We start from the raw sequence: 19,310 nt of genomic DNA on the forward strand, positions 1-19,310 counted from the left end.
CTGCCACCGCAGTGCCTGTGTGCAGTCTGTGAACTACCATGTCCTCCTGGTTAGTGTCCCAACTGACCAGGCCTAACCCTTCCCTTTCTGTGCACATTGGTCATCCCTATGGAAGGCCCAATGTACCCCTTTGGGCAGGGTGCAGTGCATGTGAAAGGTAGAACATGTCCTCGTGCAGGTGACATGCTCTGGTAGTGAATTACAGCCATTTTCGTTTTCCACTGCTGCTAGGCTATTTTGCTCCATAGGCTATCATGGGGGATGCTGGCTACAGTGGCTACCAGCATATCTTCCCATAAGAGCAAATGGGACATAAAAGGTTGATATCCCTGAACTCAGAATTTAAGAACACATCTTTTAGGAAAGGTGTTTTTTAACTCCTGTGTTTGAGAATAGCACTTTTAGAAAGTTTCTGTTCTCTTGTCTGACCTTTCTGGGTGCCTTGGCCTGTTTATGAATTGACTGTCTGGTTTGAGAGTGACAGGGGCTGAGGATTCCCCAGGAGGCTGGCTGAGTCAGCCCTAGGCTGAATGACTGCATTTGCAACTTGAGTTGTGGGAGGAGATAGCACCTGGGCCTTAATAGCGCTGTGCCTGCCTTCCACAATGCTGCCTCCACCTCCTGCTGGGAGGCTGACGACCCTGCCCCTCACTCTGAAAGGAAAGGAGAAGCCAGGAAAACAAAGTGCTTAAGGAACACCCAGAACTGGTTCAGACCGGGCTCGGAGCCCTCCTGCACAAAGGGGACAAATACCTTTAGGGGTATAAGTACAGGACCCCTGACAACAGAAAATTAGATCATCCTGGAATCAAGAAGGAACCTCTGCCAAGGAGAAAGTTGAAACTGAAGAAGGAAGACTGTCCTGCTGTTGCTATGCTGGACTGACCTGCTGTTGCTTTGCTGCCAAGGAGAGGGGAAGAACTTTGCTTTGTGCTGTGTCCCCTTGCTTGAAGGAATCTCAAAGGGCCTGAGAAGAGCTGGCTCCCTGTTTTGAAGTCCCAGGAACAAAAGGACTTCACCCCCAGCTTCCCTGAACTCTGCTGAGAGAGCTCTGTCCTTCCTGGAGTGCTTGGCCCATGCTTGGTGCCTCTGGAAGTTGTACCTGTGTTGGGGAGCTGGAAATGAAGCTTTTAAAAACTTTGCTACAGGAAATCTAAATTCCCGCCGCTACGAAGATTAGATCGTCGCAGCGCCTGTCGCCGCTGGGTGATATCATCGCATCACATCGCTGCGCGAAACGGTGCAGAGCGATCGCATCGAGGAGCTGCGAGAGAAAGATCGCCGCTGGACCGCGCATTGTTGCCCCGGAGATCATCGCAAGCCCCGAGAATCATCGCATCGTGCCTTTGCGAGAGAAAACTTCCTTCGGAACCTACGCACCGGAATCCATACAAGTGATTGCTTTCCTCCCCATACAGACCGGATTCGTCGCTACACGCCCGCCGCTGCAGCGGGGTTGTCGCTAACGCCTCCCCAAGGTCTCAGGAGCAACGCATCGCTTGTTTTCCACCGCTACAGCTTCTGTGCTTGGAACTTTTTATCGCTAACAAAGATACAGTGGCTAAAACATGACACAACTTTGGATAATTGTATCACTAACCTTAAGAACATTAAGAACTCTTTTGCAAACATATTCTTGAACTGTGTATGTTGGATTTTTGTCGTTTTGGTCTTGTGTAGTTTAGATGAAATACCTTTATTTTTCTAAACTGTTGTGGAGTCAGTTTGTGGTGTTTTCACTGTGTTACTGTGAGTTTTGGTACAAATCCTTTACACATTGCCTTTGATACGCCTTGACTGCTCGTGCCAAGCTACCAAGGGGGTGAGCAGGGGTTATCTCAGAGGATTTACTCCTTACCCTGACTAGAAGCAAGTGTCCCAATTTGGACAGTGGTACCTACCTCTGCCAACTAGAGACCCCCAGTTCTAACAATCTGACCTCCTTGTCTGCCACTTATTGCTATAGCGCCGGGACACCTCTGTTTGAGGTAGCTGTTCGCGCTCTACAAATGTCGGTATTATTATTATTATTAGTGTTATTATTATTAACTTAGAGGCAATGTGTAAAGTATATTAACCTTCATTCAAACACCACTCACCTTGCACACAGAGCACTCGCACCATTCTCCCTGCACTCATACACTGCTTCCACACCTCTTAATATTAATCACATAGGATAAACCAAATGCATTCACCAATGCTTGTTTTCTCTGTCTCCTTCACTCAACTTGGCTCCCTTAGTAGCCCTTGATCACCACCTATCAGCCCTGTCCTGCTGATGTAAAACTAGTAAACATTAAGTGGGTCCCTGATTGCCAGGCCATGGGGTGCAGTGGTTATCCCCACTTAAGCTGCTGAAGCTCAAGGTTGACGACACAACTGATTCAAAGGAAACGCTAAAAGCAGTCCCAGGAAGCTTTAGCAGCAGCAGTTTCCTCAGGAGTAATTATTGACTTACTTTTTCATTTAAAGGTTCCTATAATGTCACAGCATTTTGTCATATATCTAAATGTAACAAAAGTCAATTTACAAACTTTGAATTCTCCACCCCAAGCCCTTTCGTGCTTGATATGTCTTTTTTCAAATGGGAAAGATTTTTCCCCACAAAGAAACTCCTTCCTAACATCACCACCAGTTGTGTGGGTATTCTCAACCGCATTCCATTCCGTTTACAGGTTTATTGAAAGTCAAATGTGAAGGATTCCTACAACATCTGGGAGGAGCAAAAGTGTTTCTCGAATCGGAAATAATCATACAGTTATTATTATTATTCCCGCCCAGAGCAATTCATTTAAGTTTATTTGGAGTGCCGATCATGATGCTATAAATGTTCTGCATAAACCTATAAAACATGGTACTTAATGAGAACTTCCTTTTTTCCAACAGGACAGTGGAAAATGCTGTGGAAAGAGGGGCAAGGATCAAGGCTGCTGTATGATTATAAATGAAAACAATGCTGTAAGTGCGACAAGGCGCGTTGCCATGTCCTTTACATTACTCTTTGATGTCTGTCCTGTAACAGTTCTCAGTCGTGGCCAGTTATAAACACCAGGAGTCGACTCCGTGCAAAGCATGCACTATACAAGGGTAATATGCTGAACAATAAATAAAAAAATGCAAAAACACAACATTTTAGGAACAGCTAACTCTCTAATGCACCCCAATATTCAATAAAACGTGAAAAGTAAACGGGAGCTAAAATGTATAGTTATTTTAATCCAATGCGCTGTTTTTTCCCCTTCACCCACAACGTTAAACACCGCTTCTCACACAACGTCCTGATGAAGACCCCACTGTAAGGTGCAACCAACCTACACACAACAGGGGTCAAAACGTCGACTGTCTTACATGTGACCTACCCATTTTTCAACAATGTATTAATACTGTGTTACAAAACACATGGGATAGGATTGAACGGATGTTCATCAATGTATGGGGTGACTGACTGTAGCACCCATGTGATTTAAACCAATTGAATGTTGTTCTTTCACATGCAACTTCTATAACTGTTCACTCACTACCTTCACCTTCACGAAACCTTCCTCCCCCACCCCCCCTTTTTTTCCTACTCTATGGGCACAAATGAAAATGTTGATTATGCATTGTACATAAGATGTATGATTAAGAGGATGTGAATAAACAACATCCCTCTTAAAATCAGGGTACGAGTAATATGTATCTAAAGTTTGTGAATTTTTTGTGCGCATAAATTCTACATAGTCTGGGACCCTTATCTATGTACTACTGTATCTAGTGCTGGCATCGAAACGTCCTCGACACCCATACACCATATGCAATATGATTAAGTAATATTGTAATGTGCAATGGTGTATAAAGTTATGATCTAAGTCTGTAAAATTCTAAACACGAGTGTACAGGCGTATTTTACCTTGCCCTTTGGCCATTCTGTGTTCGTTGTTGTGTCTCAATGTCCTGTGGGTCACGGCTGTTCCCACTTGTAATCTAATGTTTGAAACAACTCCTTCATTTTGTTCTTATATGAAAAATAAATTCTTGTCCGGCTGGACAAAAGACATACTAACTATTTAGAGTATGATTATTGTATGAATGTAATCTCTGCTCCAAAAATAGGGACCAATGTTCTCTATAATATGATACTGCCCAAGGTCCCTATACTATACCTTTTGGGTTCCCTTGTTTCTTTGTAACAATATCCAGAGTGTGAGGCAGGATCGGAGAGGTCTCTCTCCTCTGTTACAGCCTGTGGTGTGGACGCAGGGACAGAAGCTGAACTTTGGGCATGTGACAGCTGAATGGCTGCCGTCACTTTCGAGGACTGGACAGTCCTGTGTATACCAGCCAAAAACCCATGCATCCCCTCCACGAAAGCTACCACCTGGCCCAACTTCCTGTCGTTGTCCAGGAATGCATTTAGCATGTTAGTCTGACCCACACACAGCTGGCGCAGCAGGTCAACTGCCTCAGCACTCAGGGCAGTTTGGCACACAGGGTCAGGTGCAGCGGTGCCTGGACCAAAGGACACTCTGCGTCTCCGACTCTGGTGAGCACGGGCAGTACTTGTTGCTGTTTGCGGGAGGGTGGGCCCTGTATGCTGTGTGCCGGTTGAGGGGGGCGATTTTCCACTCCCTGTGTCACCTAACAATGAAGACTCACCCCCGCTGTCGGATGACGAGGATGTTGGTGTCTCAACACGTGAGTCCTCATGGACACTACTGCCACCCTCAACGATGCTGCTCACATCTATCTCGGTCGTATCGTGTGTTACATCAGAGCACGATGCATTGTCATGAACTGCCTCTGTTGTCTGTCTGACACTGCCCTCGTCCAATGCTGAAAGAGAGAGAGATGTGGGTACACGTAAGTGCCAGAGTCCCAAACTACATAGGCAAGTTGCGGACAGACCTGGAAGTCCAAACAACATGTCGTACCCAGCCTGTGCATCCACAACCTCCATCACCTATCCTCATTAGCACTAATTGCTTGTACATGTGAAACATGTGCATCAAACATCCATGGCTCGTCAATGCCGACGACTATGCAGGTGATGCCATGAGGCCACAGATCTGATTGCCAAGTACAGGGCCAGACACAGGAATGCACCATGTATGTCTTGCTGGTGGAAAACCATGACAACGCCACACAACACAGAGTCCACTCACAAGCAATTGAAGCACAATGCCAACATCACAGAGGCAAGTACTGGCTCTGACCTGCAACCTATGTGGTCACTCATTAAGAAAATAAGCCCATATTGTAGACTCACCCCCAGATTCCTGCTGTTCCTCGCTCAAACGTGCAGCCATATCAGGATGTGTCACTTCCAGGATGCGTGCCATCAGTGGGGTCATGGTACGATGTGCCAACCTGTCAGCATGTGAGATCACCGCAGTGTCATCTCCGCCATGTTCCTGCTGAGCCTGGAGATGTTGTCCCACCGCTTGTGGCAGTGTGAATGTCGCCTGTTTCACTCCCCCATGGAACGCACCTTGCGTGCTATTATTATTATTATTATTATTATTGCATTTATTGAGCGCACAGCTACCCGGAGGTTTCCCGGCGCTTGCCTTGGGAACCCATCCTGGCTTTTCCCTGTGAGATAGCCCCTACAGGGCATCCCCAAGGTGAAAGCCAGGCATCCCGCCGCAGGGAGGCCGTTGTGGAGATTAAGCAAGCTTAATGCCCAGAGTTGCAGAGTGAGAACCCATGATTAGAGCAGGCACCGAAGCGAGAATTATCGAGTCCGTGGACATTTGAGCTCAAGACCCTGCTGCGTCGGGAATTGAACCCTGGTCCCGGGTCTGACCTCAGCTTCCGGGTCTGCCTGCTCTACACCGTGAGCCACACTTCCCCACAATGGCCCTCCATATGCCCTTATGCTGGTGAAGTTTGAGCTACGGATTTGGAAGGTGTGAGAAGTTGGCCTGGTATATAATGCTCACCAATTCTTAGTGATCACTTTGTACCATGCCAAGCAACCCTTATGATGATGGTTGTAATTCAACCTTGTAGACCAGTTATCCTAGTGGTAACGTGGACAAAGCAGTCTTAGGCTAAACTCTGAAAGGCATGTGAAGCCAGCTGTTATACCATACACAACCCCCTTGAATACCAAATGAAAGGGACACCACACAGATATATATTGAAAATATATATTGATTTATTAACTATAAAATCCCCTGGACTCTTTATGAGCACAGAAGCACAAGCGTTAAATCACAAGACAGTTTAAAATACACAAAAGTTGCACAATATGGATGAGCCCTAGGGGCCACCTAAACCATATACTAAGAAAGTGGTATAAGAGATACCAATAGGAAAGGGAACAGGCCTAGGGCCTTGGGAATCGCTGGAGCTATTCGAGACTAGCAATGATTAAGTCGGGAAAGGCCCACGGGACTCGGGTGCAGTGTTCAAAGTGCACGCACTTTCCAATGCAAAGTCTATGGTGCGTAAAAAGTACAGAGTTAGAAAGTTAGGAACCTTCCGAGTGACCTACGGAGCTGAAACTTAAGACACAGGCCCTTGAGATGTGTACCAGTGCAGGAGCACCGGCGGAGCTGAGTTACCTCACCCACAGGAAGCGGGTGCACAGGGTCGAAATAGTGTCGGGTTTCGTCACGCTGGTCGATGGTGCTTAGAGCTGAAGATGCTGCAGGCGGCTCGATGCGAAGAGTTCCGGTGGATCCAAGGGTGGATCTGAAGATGTGAAGACCTGAAAGCAGAGGGGACAGTGTTCAAAGTCACTAGCCAGTGACTACCGTGGAACCAGATTGGAACCAGGCGATGTCGGGTGCAAACAGGCGTTGTTGGGTAGATTCTTTCTGCAGCCACGTGGATACCCGGGGTCGAGGACGTCCGGAAGTCGGTCACGAGCTGTCCCACGTAGGCTTCTCGCTGTTGGCGGTGTCGGCGACCTGATCGGAGCAAACAGGCCTTGGCAAATGCAAGCCACGCAGAAGTTGAAAGATGTTTATCACTCGGACCAGCAAGGTCAGAGCGGGTGCTCCTTTTTACAGGAGCTTGGTTAGGTCTGGAGCAACCAGACCTGCTGTGTAAATTGTCGGTTTCGTCGCCAAGATGGCCGCTGACCACGTGGCTAGTGGCCGGGATGGCGCGTCGAGTGGCACAATGCAAAAGGGCCCCACGCAGATCGTGGAGATGCTGGAGGGCTGATCTTCGGTGCAAGGGCTGCTCGGTGGTGGGGGTTCTCAATCCCCAAAGCACAACGTCGAGGATGCCTCAGAAGCTGCGCAGTCAGCTTTTCGAGTGTCTTCCAAGAGGTCCGGTCCCACGTCACTCAGTGCCTCCACGGGTCCCTTCTTTGCAGGGACTGTGGATCGGGCTCTGAGAGGTCTGGGAGTCTGGTTTTTGTTGGGCTCTGGGCTCCGGCGGGAGGCGGGAGGCGGCGGCAAAGCAGACGTCGAGTTGCTGGTTGGTACCTGTGTTCACAGGGTGGCCACTCCTAGGCCACAAGGGAGATTCTCTTCAGTCTTCTGTGCAGCAGAATGTCGAAGTCCAGTCTTCTTCTTCGTGTAAAGTTGATTCAGGATGATCTGCTGTGCAATGGCACTGCTCCCACTCTTATTCCCAATCTGAGGGGTGGATCACCTACTAGGTCCCTCCTCTGGGAGGAACCGGGAAGGGGAGCGGTTACACCCCCTTTCCTTTGTCCAGTTCCGCGCCAAGCCTGGGTCTGGAAAGTCCCAGGACCGGTTTGGACTGGCCTATGCACGGGGACACCTTGTGTGCCCCGGGCATGTCTGATTCTATTCAGCCCTGTCCTATCCAATACACAAAACCCTGTCTGGGGTGGTGCTCGCACCTCCCAAGGCAGGAAACCCTTTGTCCAGGCCACCATCTGCCGAGTTTCGGTCAGCAGCGGGAGGCCAGACTCGTGTCTGTGGTGGCAGCATCCATTTTGTGATGCTGAGGCTCTGTTTAACTTTAACCGGGGTTAAGGCTACACACATGTCGTGTCCCTCTAGAAGGGTGGAATGCTATCCCCGTCGCCAGAACTGGCGAGGGGATAGTATTCCAATTCGTATGACACCTTACTCGACATGTTTTGATAAAGCCAAACCAAAGATAGCATTTAACCGCGAGGATTATAATGCACTTAAGAGTATATGGTATGGCAATATCCCGGAACAGCTTAGGGAGTGGTTCCCGACAGCTGCAGACAGGCTCAGCTCATGCTAGAGCACCATCTCATATATTTCCAAGCACTCTGCCTCCAGGATTGATGAGGCCTTCCATTGGAGTGGCTGATAGGAACGTATGTGTCCAGTTTAGGGTTAGGCACAGACATACTGTACCTAAGTAAGAGGTGATTACACCAACTTACCCCAGCTGAGTGATCAGCCAGTTGTGTCAAATATGGAGGCCAGGCCAGGGGTGGCACAATACATGCTGCAGCCCCTGGTAGGCCTTGGATACACCCATGCCCTGGGTACCTAGGGTACACTACTACAGGGGCTCATAAGGTGAACCAGTTCCAATTCGTAATGCACCTAAAGTGCATTGGCAGGAATTTAGAGAGAGAACAGCAGGCTATGGGTCTGAATAGCAGGCCCACAGCCACATTAAGTCAGAAACCAGTGAAGCAAAAAGCAAAAATTTGGGGTGACCATAGGATAGCAGACCCTACTCTCCTACATAACGCCCCCCCCCAAACGCAGGGACATTAGACTAACCTTGACCAGTTGTGTCTTCATGTTCTAAGTGGAAGTACCTGGAGAGACCATCTGCGTTGCTATGGTCAGTCCCTGGGCGGTGCTCCACTGTAAAGTCCATCCCCTGTAGGGAAATGGACCACCTGAGTAGTTTGGGGTTTTCACCCTTCATCTGATTAAGCCATGAGAGGGGCTTATGGTCGGTCTGAATCTTGAAGTGAGTACCAAACAAGTATGGCCTCAACTTCTTCAGGGCCCACACCACAGCAAAGGCCTCCCTCTCTATAGCTGACCAACGTTTCTCTCTGGGGGTCAGCCTTCTGCTAATGAAAGCAATGGGCTGGTCCTGGCCATCTACATTAAGCTGTGAAAGCACTGCTCCCACTCCCAACTCAGAAGCATCTGTTTGGACAATGAACTCTCTTGAGTAGTAAGGACTCTTCAGGATAGGTGCAGAGCACATGGCCTTCTTCAGGTCACCAAATGCCTTTTGACAGATTTCTGTCCACTGAACCTTTTTGGGCATCTTCTTGGATGTCAGATCATTAAGAGGAGTCACAATGGACCCATAGTTCTTAACAAACTTCCTGTAGTACCCAGTCAGGCCCAAGAAAGCTCTGACCTGAGTCTGGGTAGTTGGAGGGGACCAGTCCTTGATGGTCTGGATCTTACTCTCCAGTGGTTGAACTTGGCCTCCACCTACAAGGTGGCCCAGGTATACAACCTTGCTCTGCCCTATCTGGCACTTTGTTGCCTTGATAGTGAGGCCTGCCTTCTGCAGAGCCTCAAGTACTTCCTTCAGGTGGACCAGGTGATCCTCCCAGGTGGAGCTAAAGACAGCAATATCATCCAGATAAGCTGCACAAAAGTCATCCAACCCAGTGAGAACTTGATTCACCAACCTTTGGAAGGTGGCAGGTGCATTTTTCAAACCAAAGGGCATCACCACAAACTGATAATGCCCACTAGGGGTAGAAAATGCTGTTTTGGCTTTAGACTCCTCAGCTAACCTGATTTGCCAATAGCCAGCTGTCAAGTCAAATGTGCTCAAATATTTGGCAGAAGCCAACTTGTCAATGAGCTCATCTGCCCTTGGAATAGGGTGTGCATCTGTCCTGGTGACAGCATTGAGTCCTCTGTAATCCACACAGAACCTCATCTCTCTCTTGCCATCTTTGGTGTGAGGTTTGGGGACCAGAACCACTGGGCTAGCCCAGGGGCTCTCTGAAGGCTCAATGACACCTAATTCCAGCATCTTTTGCACCTCAGTCTTTATACAGTCCCTGACGTGGTCAGGTTGCCTGTAAATCTTGCTCTTTACAGGAAGACTGTCACCAGTGTCCACCACATGTGTACACCAATTAGTCTGACTGGGTGTCAATGAGAACATATGCCTGTATGCCTGTAGAACTTGTCTGCAGTCATGTTGCTGATGTTCAGTGAGGCTGCCACCTAAGGCCACACCATCAACTGAGCCATCCTCAGGGTTCTGAGTGAGCAGGTCTGGGAGAGGGTCACTCTCTTCCTCCTGTCCCTCATCTGTAGCCATGAGCAAGCCCATGTCTGCCCTGCTGACATATGCCTTCAATCTGTTTACATGGAGCACCCTGTGGGGTTCCTGGGAGTTCCTAGGTCCACCAAGTAGGTAACCTCTCCCTTCTTCTCCAGAATTGTATGGGGTCCAGACCATTTGTCTTGGAGTGCTGCTGGGGCCACTGGCTCCAACACCCATACCTTCTGTCCAGGCTGAAATTCAACAAGGACAGCCTTTTGGCCATGCCAAGCTTTCTGTAATTCTTGACTGGCCTCAAGGTTTTTGGATGCCTTTTCCATGTACTCTGCCATCCTGGAGCGGAGACCAAGTACATAGTCCACTATGTCTTGCTTAGGCTTTCTGAGAGGTAACTCCCATCCTTCCTTCACCAGACACAGGGGTCCTCTTACAGGGTGCCCAAACAACAATTCAAAGGGGCTGAAGCCAACCCCCTTTTGAGGGACCTCTCTGTAAGCAAACAAAAGGCAGGGCAGTAGGATGTCCCATCTTCGCCTGAGCTTTTCAGGTAATCCTTTAATCATGCCCTTTAGGGTCTTGTTAAATCTCTCAACAAGCCCATTGCATTGTGGGTGATAAGGAGTGGTGAACTTGTAGTTGACACCACATTCCTTCCACATAGCTGTCAAATATCCTGACATGAAGTTGGCACCTCTATCAGATATTACCTCCTTAGGAAACCCCACTCTGGAGAAAACTCCAAGTAAGGCCCTGGCCACAACAGGAGCTGTTGTGGTCCTAAGTGGAATTGCCTCTGGGTACCTGGTGGCATGATCCACTACCACCAGTATGAATCTGTGCCCAGATGCTGTAGGGGGATCCATTGGACCAACAATATCAATCCCCACTCTTTCAAAGGGAACCCCCACCACAGGTAGTGGTATCAGGGGGGCCTTTGTTGTTCCACCTGCTTTACCACTGGCTTGACAGGTTTCACAGGAGCGACAAAACTCCTTGGTGTCTTCAGACATGTGAGGCCAGTGAAAATGAGGGACAAGCCTGTCCCAGGTTTTATTCTGGCCTAAGTGTCCTGCTAAAGGAATATCATGGGCCAAGGTGAGAAGGAAACCCCTAAATTGCAGAGGTATAACCAACCTCCTGGTTGCACCAGGCTTGGGGTCTCTACCCTCTGTGTAAAGGAGTCATTCATCCCAATAAACTTTATGGGCACCTTGAGCATTCCCCGCAGCCTCAGCAGCAGCCTGCTGTCTGAGGGGTTCAAGAGAAGGACAGGTTAACTGAGCCTGCCCCAAGTCTGCCCTAGAAGGTCCCCCTGTCCCCAGAAACTCAACCTGATCAGGTTCAAGTTCTTCAGAGACAGTTCCTTCAGGGGTCTCAAGATCAGTTTCCTGTGAAGCCTGATCCTCACTTGTAGGCAGTTGGGAAGGCGCAGCCTTAACCCTCCTGTTCTTCTTCTTGGAAGGTGCTTGGTCCATTGTTCCAGGATCCAGGACCTGAGGTTCAGAGAGGCACTTTTTGGCCTGTGACCTGGTCACAGCAAGGACATGTGATGATATCCCTAACATCTCTGCATGAGTCCTGTACTCCACTTCTGACCATAGAGAGTTCTCCAGGTCATGGCCCAACAAACATTCTACTGGGAGATCAGCACTAACCACAACTCTTTTTAGGCCAGTTACCCCTCCCCAGGAAAAGTTAACAAGTGCCACACTATGTGTAGTAGTGACATTGCTGGCATTGGTCACCAGGTAATCATCACCTGGCATGTATTGTCCAGGGTCCACAAAGTTAGGTGTCACCATAGTGACACTGGCACATGTGTCCCTGTAAGCTTGAGCCACTTTATTGTTGATCAAAGGCGTCTGTCTGTATTTGCCCAGGTTACTGGGACTTATGTCAGGGGTCAAATCTATGTCCCACTCACAAATCAGAACAGCCTGAGTAAGGGTTCTGACTAAGTCAGAATCTCCTTCAGTTCCCAAAGTGATACCCACTAATCCCTTGGTTTGAGGACCAGCACTGCTAGCTGTACTAGTGGGTGCAGTTGCCTTAGGGGCTGCAGTGCTGGGGGCTCCACCCTTTTTACACTCACTTGTCCAGTGAGAGGTGTTCTTACAAGTTTTACACCAGGGTTTCTTCTTCTTCTTGGAAGTTTGGGACCCCCCCCCCCCTCTGTCTCAGTTTGGGGCCCTGTTGAAGACTTCTGGTCTTTAGATTTCTGCTCCCCACCCTTCTGGTCTGTTTTCTTCTGGTCACCACCCTGGTTCTGGTTCTGGTTCTTTTGCTTAACTCTGGTTCTTACCCATTTATCTGCCCTCTTTCCCAATTCTTGGGGAGAGGTCAAATCTGAGTCAACCAAATGTTGATGCAACTGCTGGTTCTGACAATTATTTAAAATTTGTTCTCTCATCAGCAAATTGTACAATCCTTCATAGTCTGTAACCTTGCTTCCCAGCAACCATCCCTCCAGAGCCTTAGTGGCACACTCAACAAATTCAGACCAGTCCTGAGTCTGTGTCTTCTGGGTATCTCTGAACATTAACCTGTACTGTTCAGTGGTTACGCCTAACCCATCAATCAGAGCACTCTTCAGGACCAGGTAGTTTCTGGAATCCCTATCACTAACTGTGAGGAGTCTGTCTCGGCCTCTACCTTCAAAGGAGAGCCACAAGATTGCTGCCCACTGCTCCTGAGGGATCTGCTGTACTCTGCAGGCTCTCTCCATTGCAGTAATCCATTTATGGATATCATCCCCAGCTTTGTAGGGGGGCACAATCTTACTCAGGTTTCTGTTATCAAAAGACCAGTCTTTATCCTTGTGGATATTGCTGCCACCAGTGGGTTCTATTACCCCACTCTCTCTAGGCTGTCTTGCTCTAGCAAGTCTCTCTTGGACCAGGGCAACCTCTAGTTCTCGCTTCTGGATCCTAAGCTCAGCCTCTCTCATTTTGGCCTCATGTTCCCTTCTCTGAGGGCTAGCCATCTCCCTTCTGGAGTGACCATGAGTGCCTCTAGAAGCATGGGAGTTGTCAGAGTCACCTGAGTGAGTCCTTCTCCTCCTAGGCTTCTGGTTAAATCCACCTGGGGGTCTGAATGGGTTGTTACCAGATTCATTCCCAAGTTGGCTTAAGTTAGCCTGGTTCAGTCTGCTGACCAGCACCTGACTATTTCTGTCATCATCTGACTCACTGCTTCCCCCCTCTTCCTCTTCTTCCTCTTCCTCTTCCTCCTCATCTACTTGAGGAGCTCCAGTGGTGGAGGCTTCCTCATCTACTAGGGTGATAGGACCAGGGGTGTCTACAGTGTCATCCTCTGAAGGATGGCCTCCTTCAGCATTCCCTGTGGGGTCTGCCTTAGAGGTCTTTAGAGTCTCAGACTGATCCAAGATCTCTCTAAGGTGGTCTGTGGTAGGGGAAGGCCCTGTCCTCAGACCCCTTAAGACACAAAGCTGTCTTAATTCCTTAAAGGAAAAAATAGCAAATTTGGATGGTGCCCTTGGAGGGTCACTCTCAACAGGGATGTTCCCAGTGGAACCCTCTGCTCCAGACATTGCTCTAGTGTGGGTGGATGTGTTGCAATCTACCTACACTGGTGTTTACCTACTAAACCTATCTAGTAGTTGTAGCTAGGGTGTGCTACTCCCTTTGCTCTACAACAACTAAGTTCAGTAGAACTTAAGTATACTAGTCTTGTTTTATATGTACCTAGCAGGTACCTGTATGATCTTTCAAATGATAATCTCAAAGATTGTAATGGTAAAACAACAGCAAGCTCAGATCCCAATCCGCTGCTCACCAATGTGAGAAGTTGGCCTGGTATATAATGCTCACCAATTCTTAGTGATCACTTTGTACCATGCCAAGCAACCCTTATGATGATGGTTGTAATTCAACCTTGTAGACCAGTTATCCTAGTGGTAACGTGGACAAAGCAGTCTTAGGCTAAACTCTGAAAGGCATGTGAAGCCAGCTGTTATACCATACACAACCCCCTTGAATACCAAATGAAAGGGACACCACACAGATATATATTGAAAATATATATTGATTTATTAACTATAAAATCCCCTGGACTCTTTATGAGCACAGAAGCACAAGCGTTAAATCACAAGACAGTTTAAAATACACAAAAGTTGCACAATATGGAGGAGCCCTAGGGGCCACCTAAACCATATACTAAGAAAGTGGTATAAGAGATACCAATAGGAAAGGGAACAGGCCTAGGGCCTTGGGAATCGCTGGAGCTATTCGAGACTAGCAATGATTAAGTCGGGAAAGGCCCACGGGACTCGGGTGCAGTGTTCAAAGTGCACGCACTTTCCAATGCAAAGTCTATGGTGCGTAAAAAGTACAGAGTTAGAAAGTTAGGAACCTTCCGAGTGACCTACGGAGCTGAAACTTAAGACACAGGCCCTTGAGATGTGTACCAGTGCAGGAGCACCGGCGGAGCTGAGTTACCTCACCCACAGGAAGCGGGTGCACAGGGTCGAAGTAGTGTCGGGTTTCGTCACGCTGGTCGATGGTGCTTGGAGCTGAAGATGCTGCAGGCGGCTCGATGTGAAGAGTTCCGGTGGATCCAAGGGTGGATCTGAAGATGTGAAGACCTGAAAGCAGAGGGGACAGTGTTCAAAGTCACTAGCCAGTGACTACCGTGGAACAAGATTGGAACCAGGCGATGTCGGGTGCAAACAGGCGTTGTTGGGTAGCTTCTTTCTGCAGCCACGTGGATACCCGGGGTCGAGGACATCCAGGAGTCGGTCACAAGCTGTCCCATGTAGGCTTCTCGCTGTTGGCGGTGTCGGCGACCTGATCGGAGCAAACAGGCCTTGGCAAATGCAAGCCACGCAGAAGTTGAAAGATGCTTATCACTCGGACCAGCAAGGTCAGAGCGGGTGCTCCTTTTTACAGGAGCTTGGTTAGGTCTGGAGCAACCAGACCTGCTGTGTAAATTGTCGGTTTCGTTGCCAAGATGGCCGCTGACCACGTGGCTAGTGGCCGGGATGGCGCGTCGAGTGGCACAATGCAAAAGGGCCCCACGCAGATCGTGGAGATGCTGGAGGGCTGATCTTCGGTGCAAGGGCTGCTCGGTGGTGGGGGTTCTTAATCCCCAAAGCACAACATCGAGGATGCCTCAGAAGCTGCGCAGTCAGCTTTTCAAGTGTCTTCCAAGAGGTCCGGTCCCATGTCACTCGGTGCCTCCACGGGTCCCTTCTTTGCAGGGACTGTGGATCGGGCTCTGAGAGGTCTGGGAGTCTGGTTCTTGTCGGGCTCTGGGCTCGGGCTCCGGCGGGAGGCGGCGGCAAAGCAGACGTCGAGTTGCTGGTTGGTACCTGTGTTCACAGGGTGGCCACTCCTAGGCCACAAGGGAGATTCACTTCAGTCTTCTGTGCAGCAGAATGTCGAAGTCCAGTCTTCTTCTTCGTGTAAAGTTGATTCAGGATGATCTGCTGTGCAATGGCACTGCTCCCACTCTTATTCCCAATCTGAGGGGTGGATCACCTACTAGGTCCCTCCTCTGGGAGGAACCAGGAAGGGGGGCGGTTACACCCCCTTTCCTTTGTCCAGTTCCGCGCCAAGCCTGGGTCTGGAAAGTCCCAGGACCGGTTTGGACTGGCCTATGCACGGGGACACCTTGTGTGCCCCGGGCATGTCTGATTCTATTCAGCCCTGTCCTATCCAATACACAAAACCCTGTCTGGGGTGGTGCTCGCACCTCCCAAGGCAGGGAAACCCTTTGTCCAGGCCACCATCTGCCGAGTTTCGGTCAGCAGCAGGAGGCCAGACTCGTGTCTGTGGTGGCAGCATCCATTTTGTGATGCTGAGGCTCTGTTTAACTTTAACCCGGGTTAAGGCTACACACATGTCGTGTCCCTCTAGAAGGGTGGAATGCTATCCCCGTCGCCAGAACTGGCGAGGGGATAGTATTCCAATTCGTATGACACCTTACTCGACATGTTTTGATAAAGCCAAACCAAAGATAGCATTTAACCGCGAGGATTATAATGCACTTAAGAGTATATGGTATGGCAATATCCCGGAACAGCTTAGGGAGTGGTTCCCGACAGCTGCAGACAGGCTCAGCTCATGCTAGAGCACCATCTCATATATTTCCAAGCACTCTGCCTCCAGGATTGATGAGGCCTTCCATAGGAGTGGCTGATAGGAACGTATGTGTCCAGTTTAGGGTTAGGCACAGACATACTGTACCTAAGTAAGAGGTGATTACACCAACTTACCCCAGCTGAGTGATCAGCCAGTTGTGTCAAATATGGAGGCCAGGCCAGGGGTGGCACAATACATGCTGCAGCCCCTGGTAGGCCTGGGATACACCCATGCCCTGGGTACCTAGGGTACACTACTACAGGGGCTCATAAAGTGAACCAGTTCCAATTCGTAATGCACCTAAAGTGCATTGGCAGTAATTTAGAGAGAGAACAGCAGGCTGTGGGTCTGATTAGCAGGCCCACAGCCACATTAAGTCAGAAACCAGTGAAGCAAAAAGCAAAAATTTGAGGTGACCATAGGATAGCAGACCCTACTCTCCTACAGAAGGTAAGAGGAAGACATGTCAGTGTACATTAGTCAGTCAACACAGGCACGCTGTACATGTGAATCACATAAACATAGCAGGGGAACAGCAGATATGGCTTGCAGGTACATATGCCATGAGACTTAGAGAAAAGGCATGGGAGGCACACACAAACTAGATAGCTGGGATGGGGAGTGGAACAGCACATATACCAGCATAAACATATCTTCTTGGTGCCCATGGGTGAATCCGATGTCATATCATTGTAGCAAATCAGCCTGTGAGTGAACCAGACAAACCCCGCAATGTCCAGGCAGGGCTGGAGCAGACCCACATTGCCCTCAAATGCACACCACCAAACGACATGGCCCTGGTGAAAAGGGATCTGTAAACTAGTACAAAGCTCCCCCCATTTGGAAGGAGACACCCTATTGCACAGCTTGAAACATAGACAGGATTGTCTATAAACAGTTCATCAAAATTGATTCCACCTCATGTTAGGGTTCCAAGAGTATTTAATACTTCATCAAAAGTTCAACATAAATCAAAGTTCATGAATTTTATCCAACGTCAACATAATCCAGTCATATATCTTCCCCAATGCATTTCGGGCTGATGAAAAAGCCCTTCCTCAGGGGACAACTCTACAAAAAAAGGAACAAATCATAATATCACTATGTATGCCGAACCCTGCACTCTTTTCGCTTCACCTGCCTTACTCAATATGGCCGCACTCTTTTTCTTTTAGCCCGTCTTCACTTATTTACATTTTAGTCCGTTTTCACTTTCCGCATGCAACCATAAGCCGGTATAAGCGCCGCCGGGCGAAAGCACTCTTGGGGTTCCCGACACGCAGATGGTTACGCGTCTTGACAGCTGTATCACCATGTAAGTACTCCACACTGGGGACCACGATACGTTCACGGCACACGTGCCCGATACAAATTTTGATCCGCTTTTTCACTATTTTTTTAGATACCGTGACGCATGGCAAACCTTTAAAAACAGTCCGTGAGTATTCATCTCACGTGAGCGTTATTTAATGGGCACTTGCTTTGATGTCACTTCACAGTTGGGTGACCGGTTATGCATGCTACGCAGGTTTCTGCATGCCACGCAGGTTTATCTTTTGGGCACTTTGAGGATTCACGCTCATATACAATTGCCTCGATGTGGTTGTGGATAAGGTTGGGTAAAGAGCATGATAAGAACACACAATGTGCTTACGGTACTTGAGTGATATCCTTGATTCTACAGCTTGGTATTCACCATTTTACATGAACTTTGCTTTATGAGGTCAATGACACAATTAGGTGACTGTATAGATGCGATTTTCGGCATACATAGTGATATTATAATTTGTTCCTTTTTTTGTAGAGTTGTCCCCTGAGGAAGGGCTTTTTCATCAGCCCGAAATGCATTGGCGAAGATATATGACTGGATTATGTTGACGTTGGATAAAATTCATGAACTTTGATTTATGTTGAACTTTTGATGAAGTATTAAATACTCTTGGAACCCTAACATGAGGTGGAATCAATTTTGATGAACTGTTTATAGACAATCCTGTCTATGTTACAAGCTGTGCAATAGGGTGTCTCCTTCCAAATGGGGGGAGCTTTGTACTAGTTTATAGATTTCCGCTGTGAGGTACAGACAGCGTTCGACCCCGTTGGCACGCTACAAAGTTATTATTTGGATTAAAATCATCGAACTATCCCGCTGTGCAGGTCCCTCCCTTACTGCTTTGAAAAGGGATCTGTGCCATGGCCCCAACATGGAGGGACATGGACATGAAATTCCCACACCACCCCCACGGATTGTCACATGCACACAACAGACCTGAGTCAGCTCACTAATTACTAGCCTTCATATGGCATGTGCTCTGCGGCACTGCGTGCCACACCCATCTCAAAGTGCGGACTGCGAATCATGAGGAACTGGGTACACATCACATCACCATGCACACAGCATGCCTAACTGTGTCCCACACAGCCCCCAAGCATGCCCAGACAGCAGCTGCACAGAGTAAGTGGTGCACCCCATGCCCCCTCATTTACATCACACTACACTTACCAGCACTCCCGGGGCACCGTATAGCCTCCCATACTAGTTGAGCACCCCGTCCACGAGGACATCCAGCTCCTCAGTGGTGAAGGGACGGGACCGGATCTACACAACCCTCGCCATCATGGTGTCCAGGACACTGGCACCGCAGCACCTGATTCTGTAGGGAGCAGGAGCAGCAGGAAGAGGTGATGGGTCCAGGCAGCACTAGCTGGAGACTGGATCTGCAGCAACAGCAGTGGGTGTTGTAGGGAGCAGGCCGCAACAGGTAGAGGTGATGAATGCAGGCAGCAGTGGCTGGAAGAAGTGGAGATGTGGTGCTCACTCCCACACATATATAGGTCCGGAGGTAATATCAGTGGTACAGGGCAGCTGCAATTGGTGTCCCAGGTCTGCCTTATTCAATACTCTCCAATGACTGGCCCCGCGGTGGCAGTGCATGCCTTCCGCGATTTTCAAACTTGCATTTAGCAACCGGGATGGCGGTTCCCATTGGCTGTTGAATCAGGTGCCATGGTGGTGACACACCGATGCGGTCATGCGCGCGC

General features: G+C 48.9%; 1 protein-coding gene across 2 annotated transcripts in view; it reads left to right on the forward strand.

Moving 5' to 3' along the window:
- The window catches only part of LOC147709416 (xanthine dehydrogenase/oxidase-like), a 736,168-nt gene that overhangs the window by 113,083 nt on the left and 603,775 nt on the right, over positions 1 to 19,310 (forward strand). For both annotated transcript variants that reach the window (XR_015296692.1, XM_086927985.1), the window contains exon 7: positions 2,887 to 2,958. Coding sequence is in view for 1 of the 2 variants with exons in the window: in XM_086927985.1 (XP_086784111.1) it covers positions 2,887 to 2,958 (72 nt within the window). In the remaining variant the exon portion in view is untranslated. The remainder of the gene's footprint in view (positions 1 to 2,886; positions 2,959 to 19,310) is intronic.

The sequence above is a fragment of the Lissotriton vulgaris genome, chromosome 6 (assembly GCF_964263255.1).
Source record: "Lissotriton vulgaris chromosome 6, aLisVul1.2, whole genome shotgun sequence".
NCBI lineage: Eukaryota > Metazoa > Chordata > Amphibia > Caudata > Salamandridae > Lissotriton > Lissotriton vulgaris.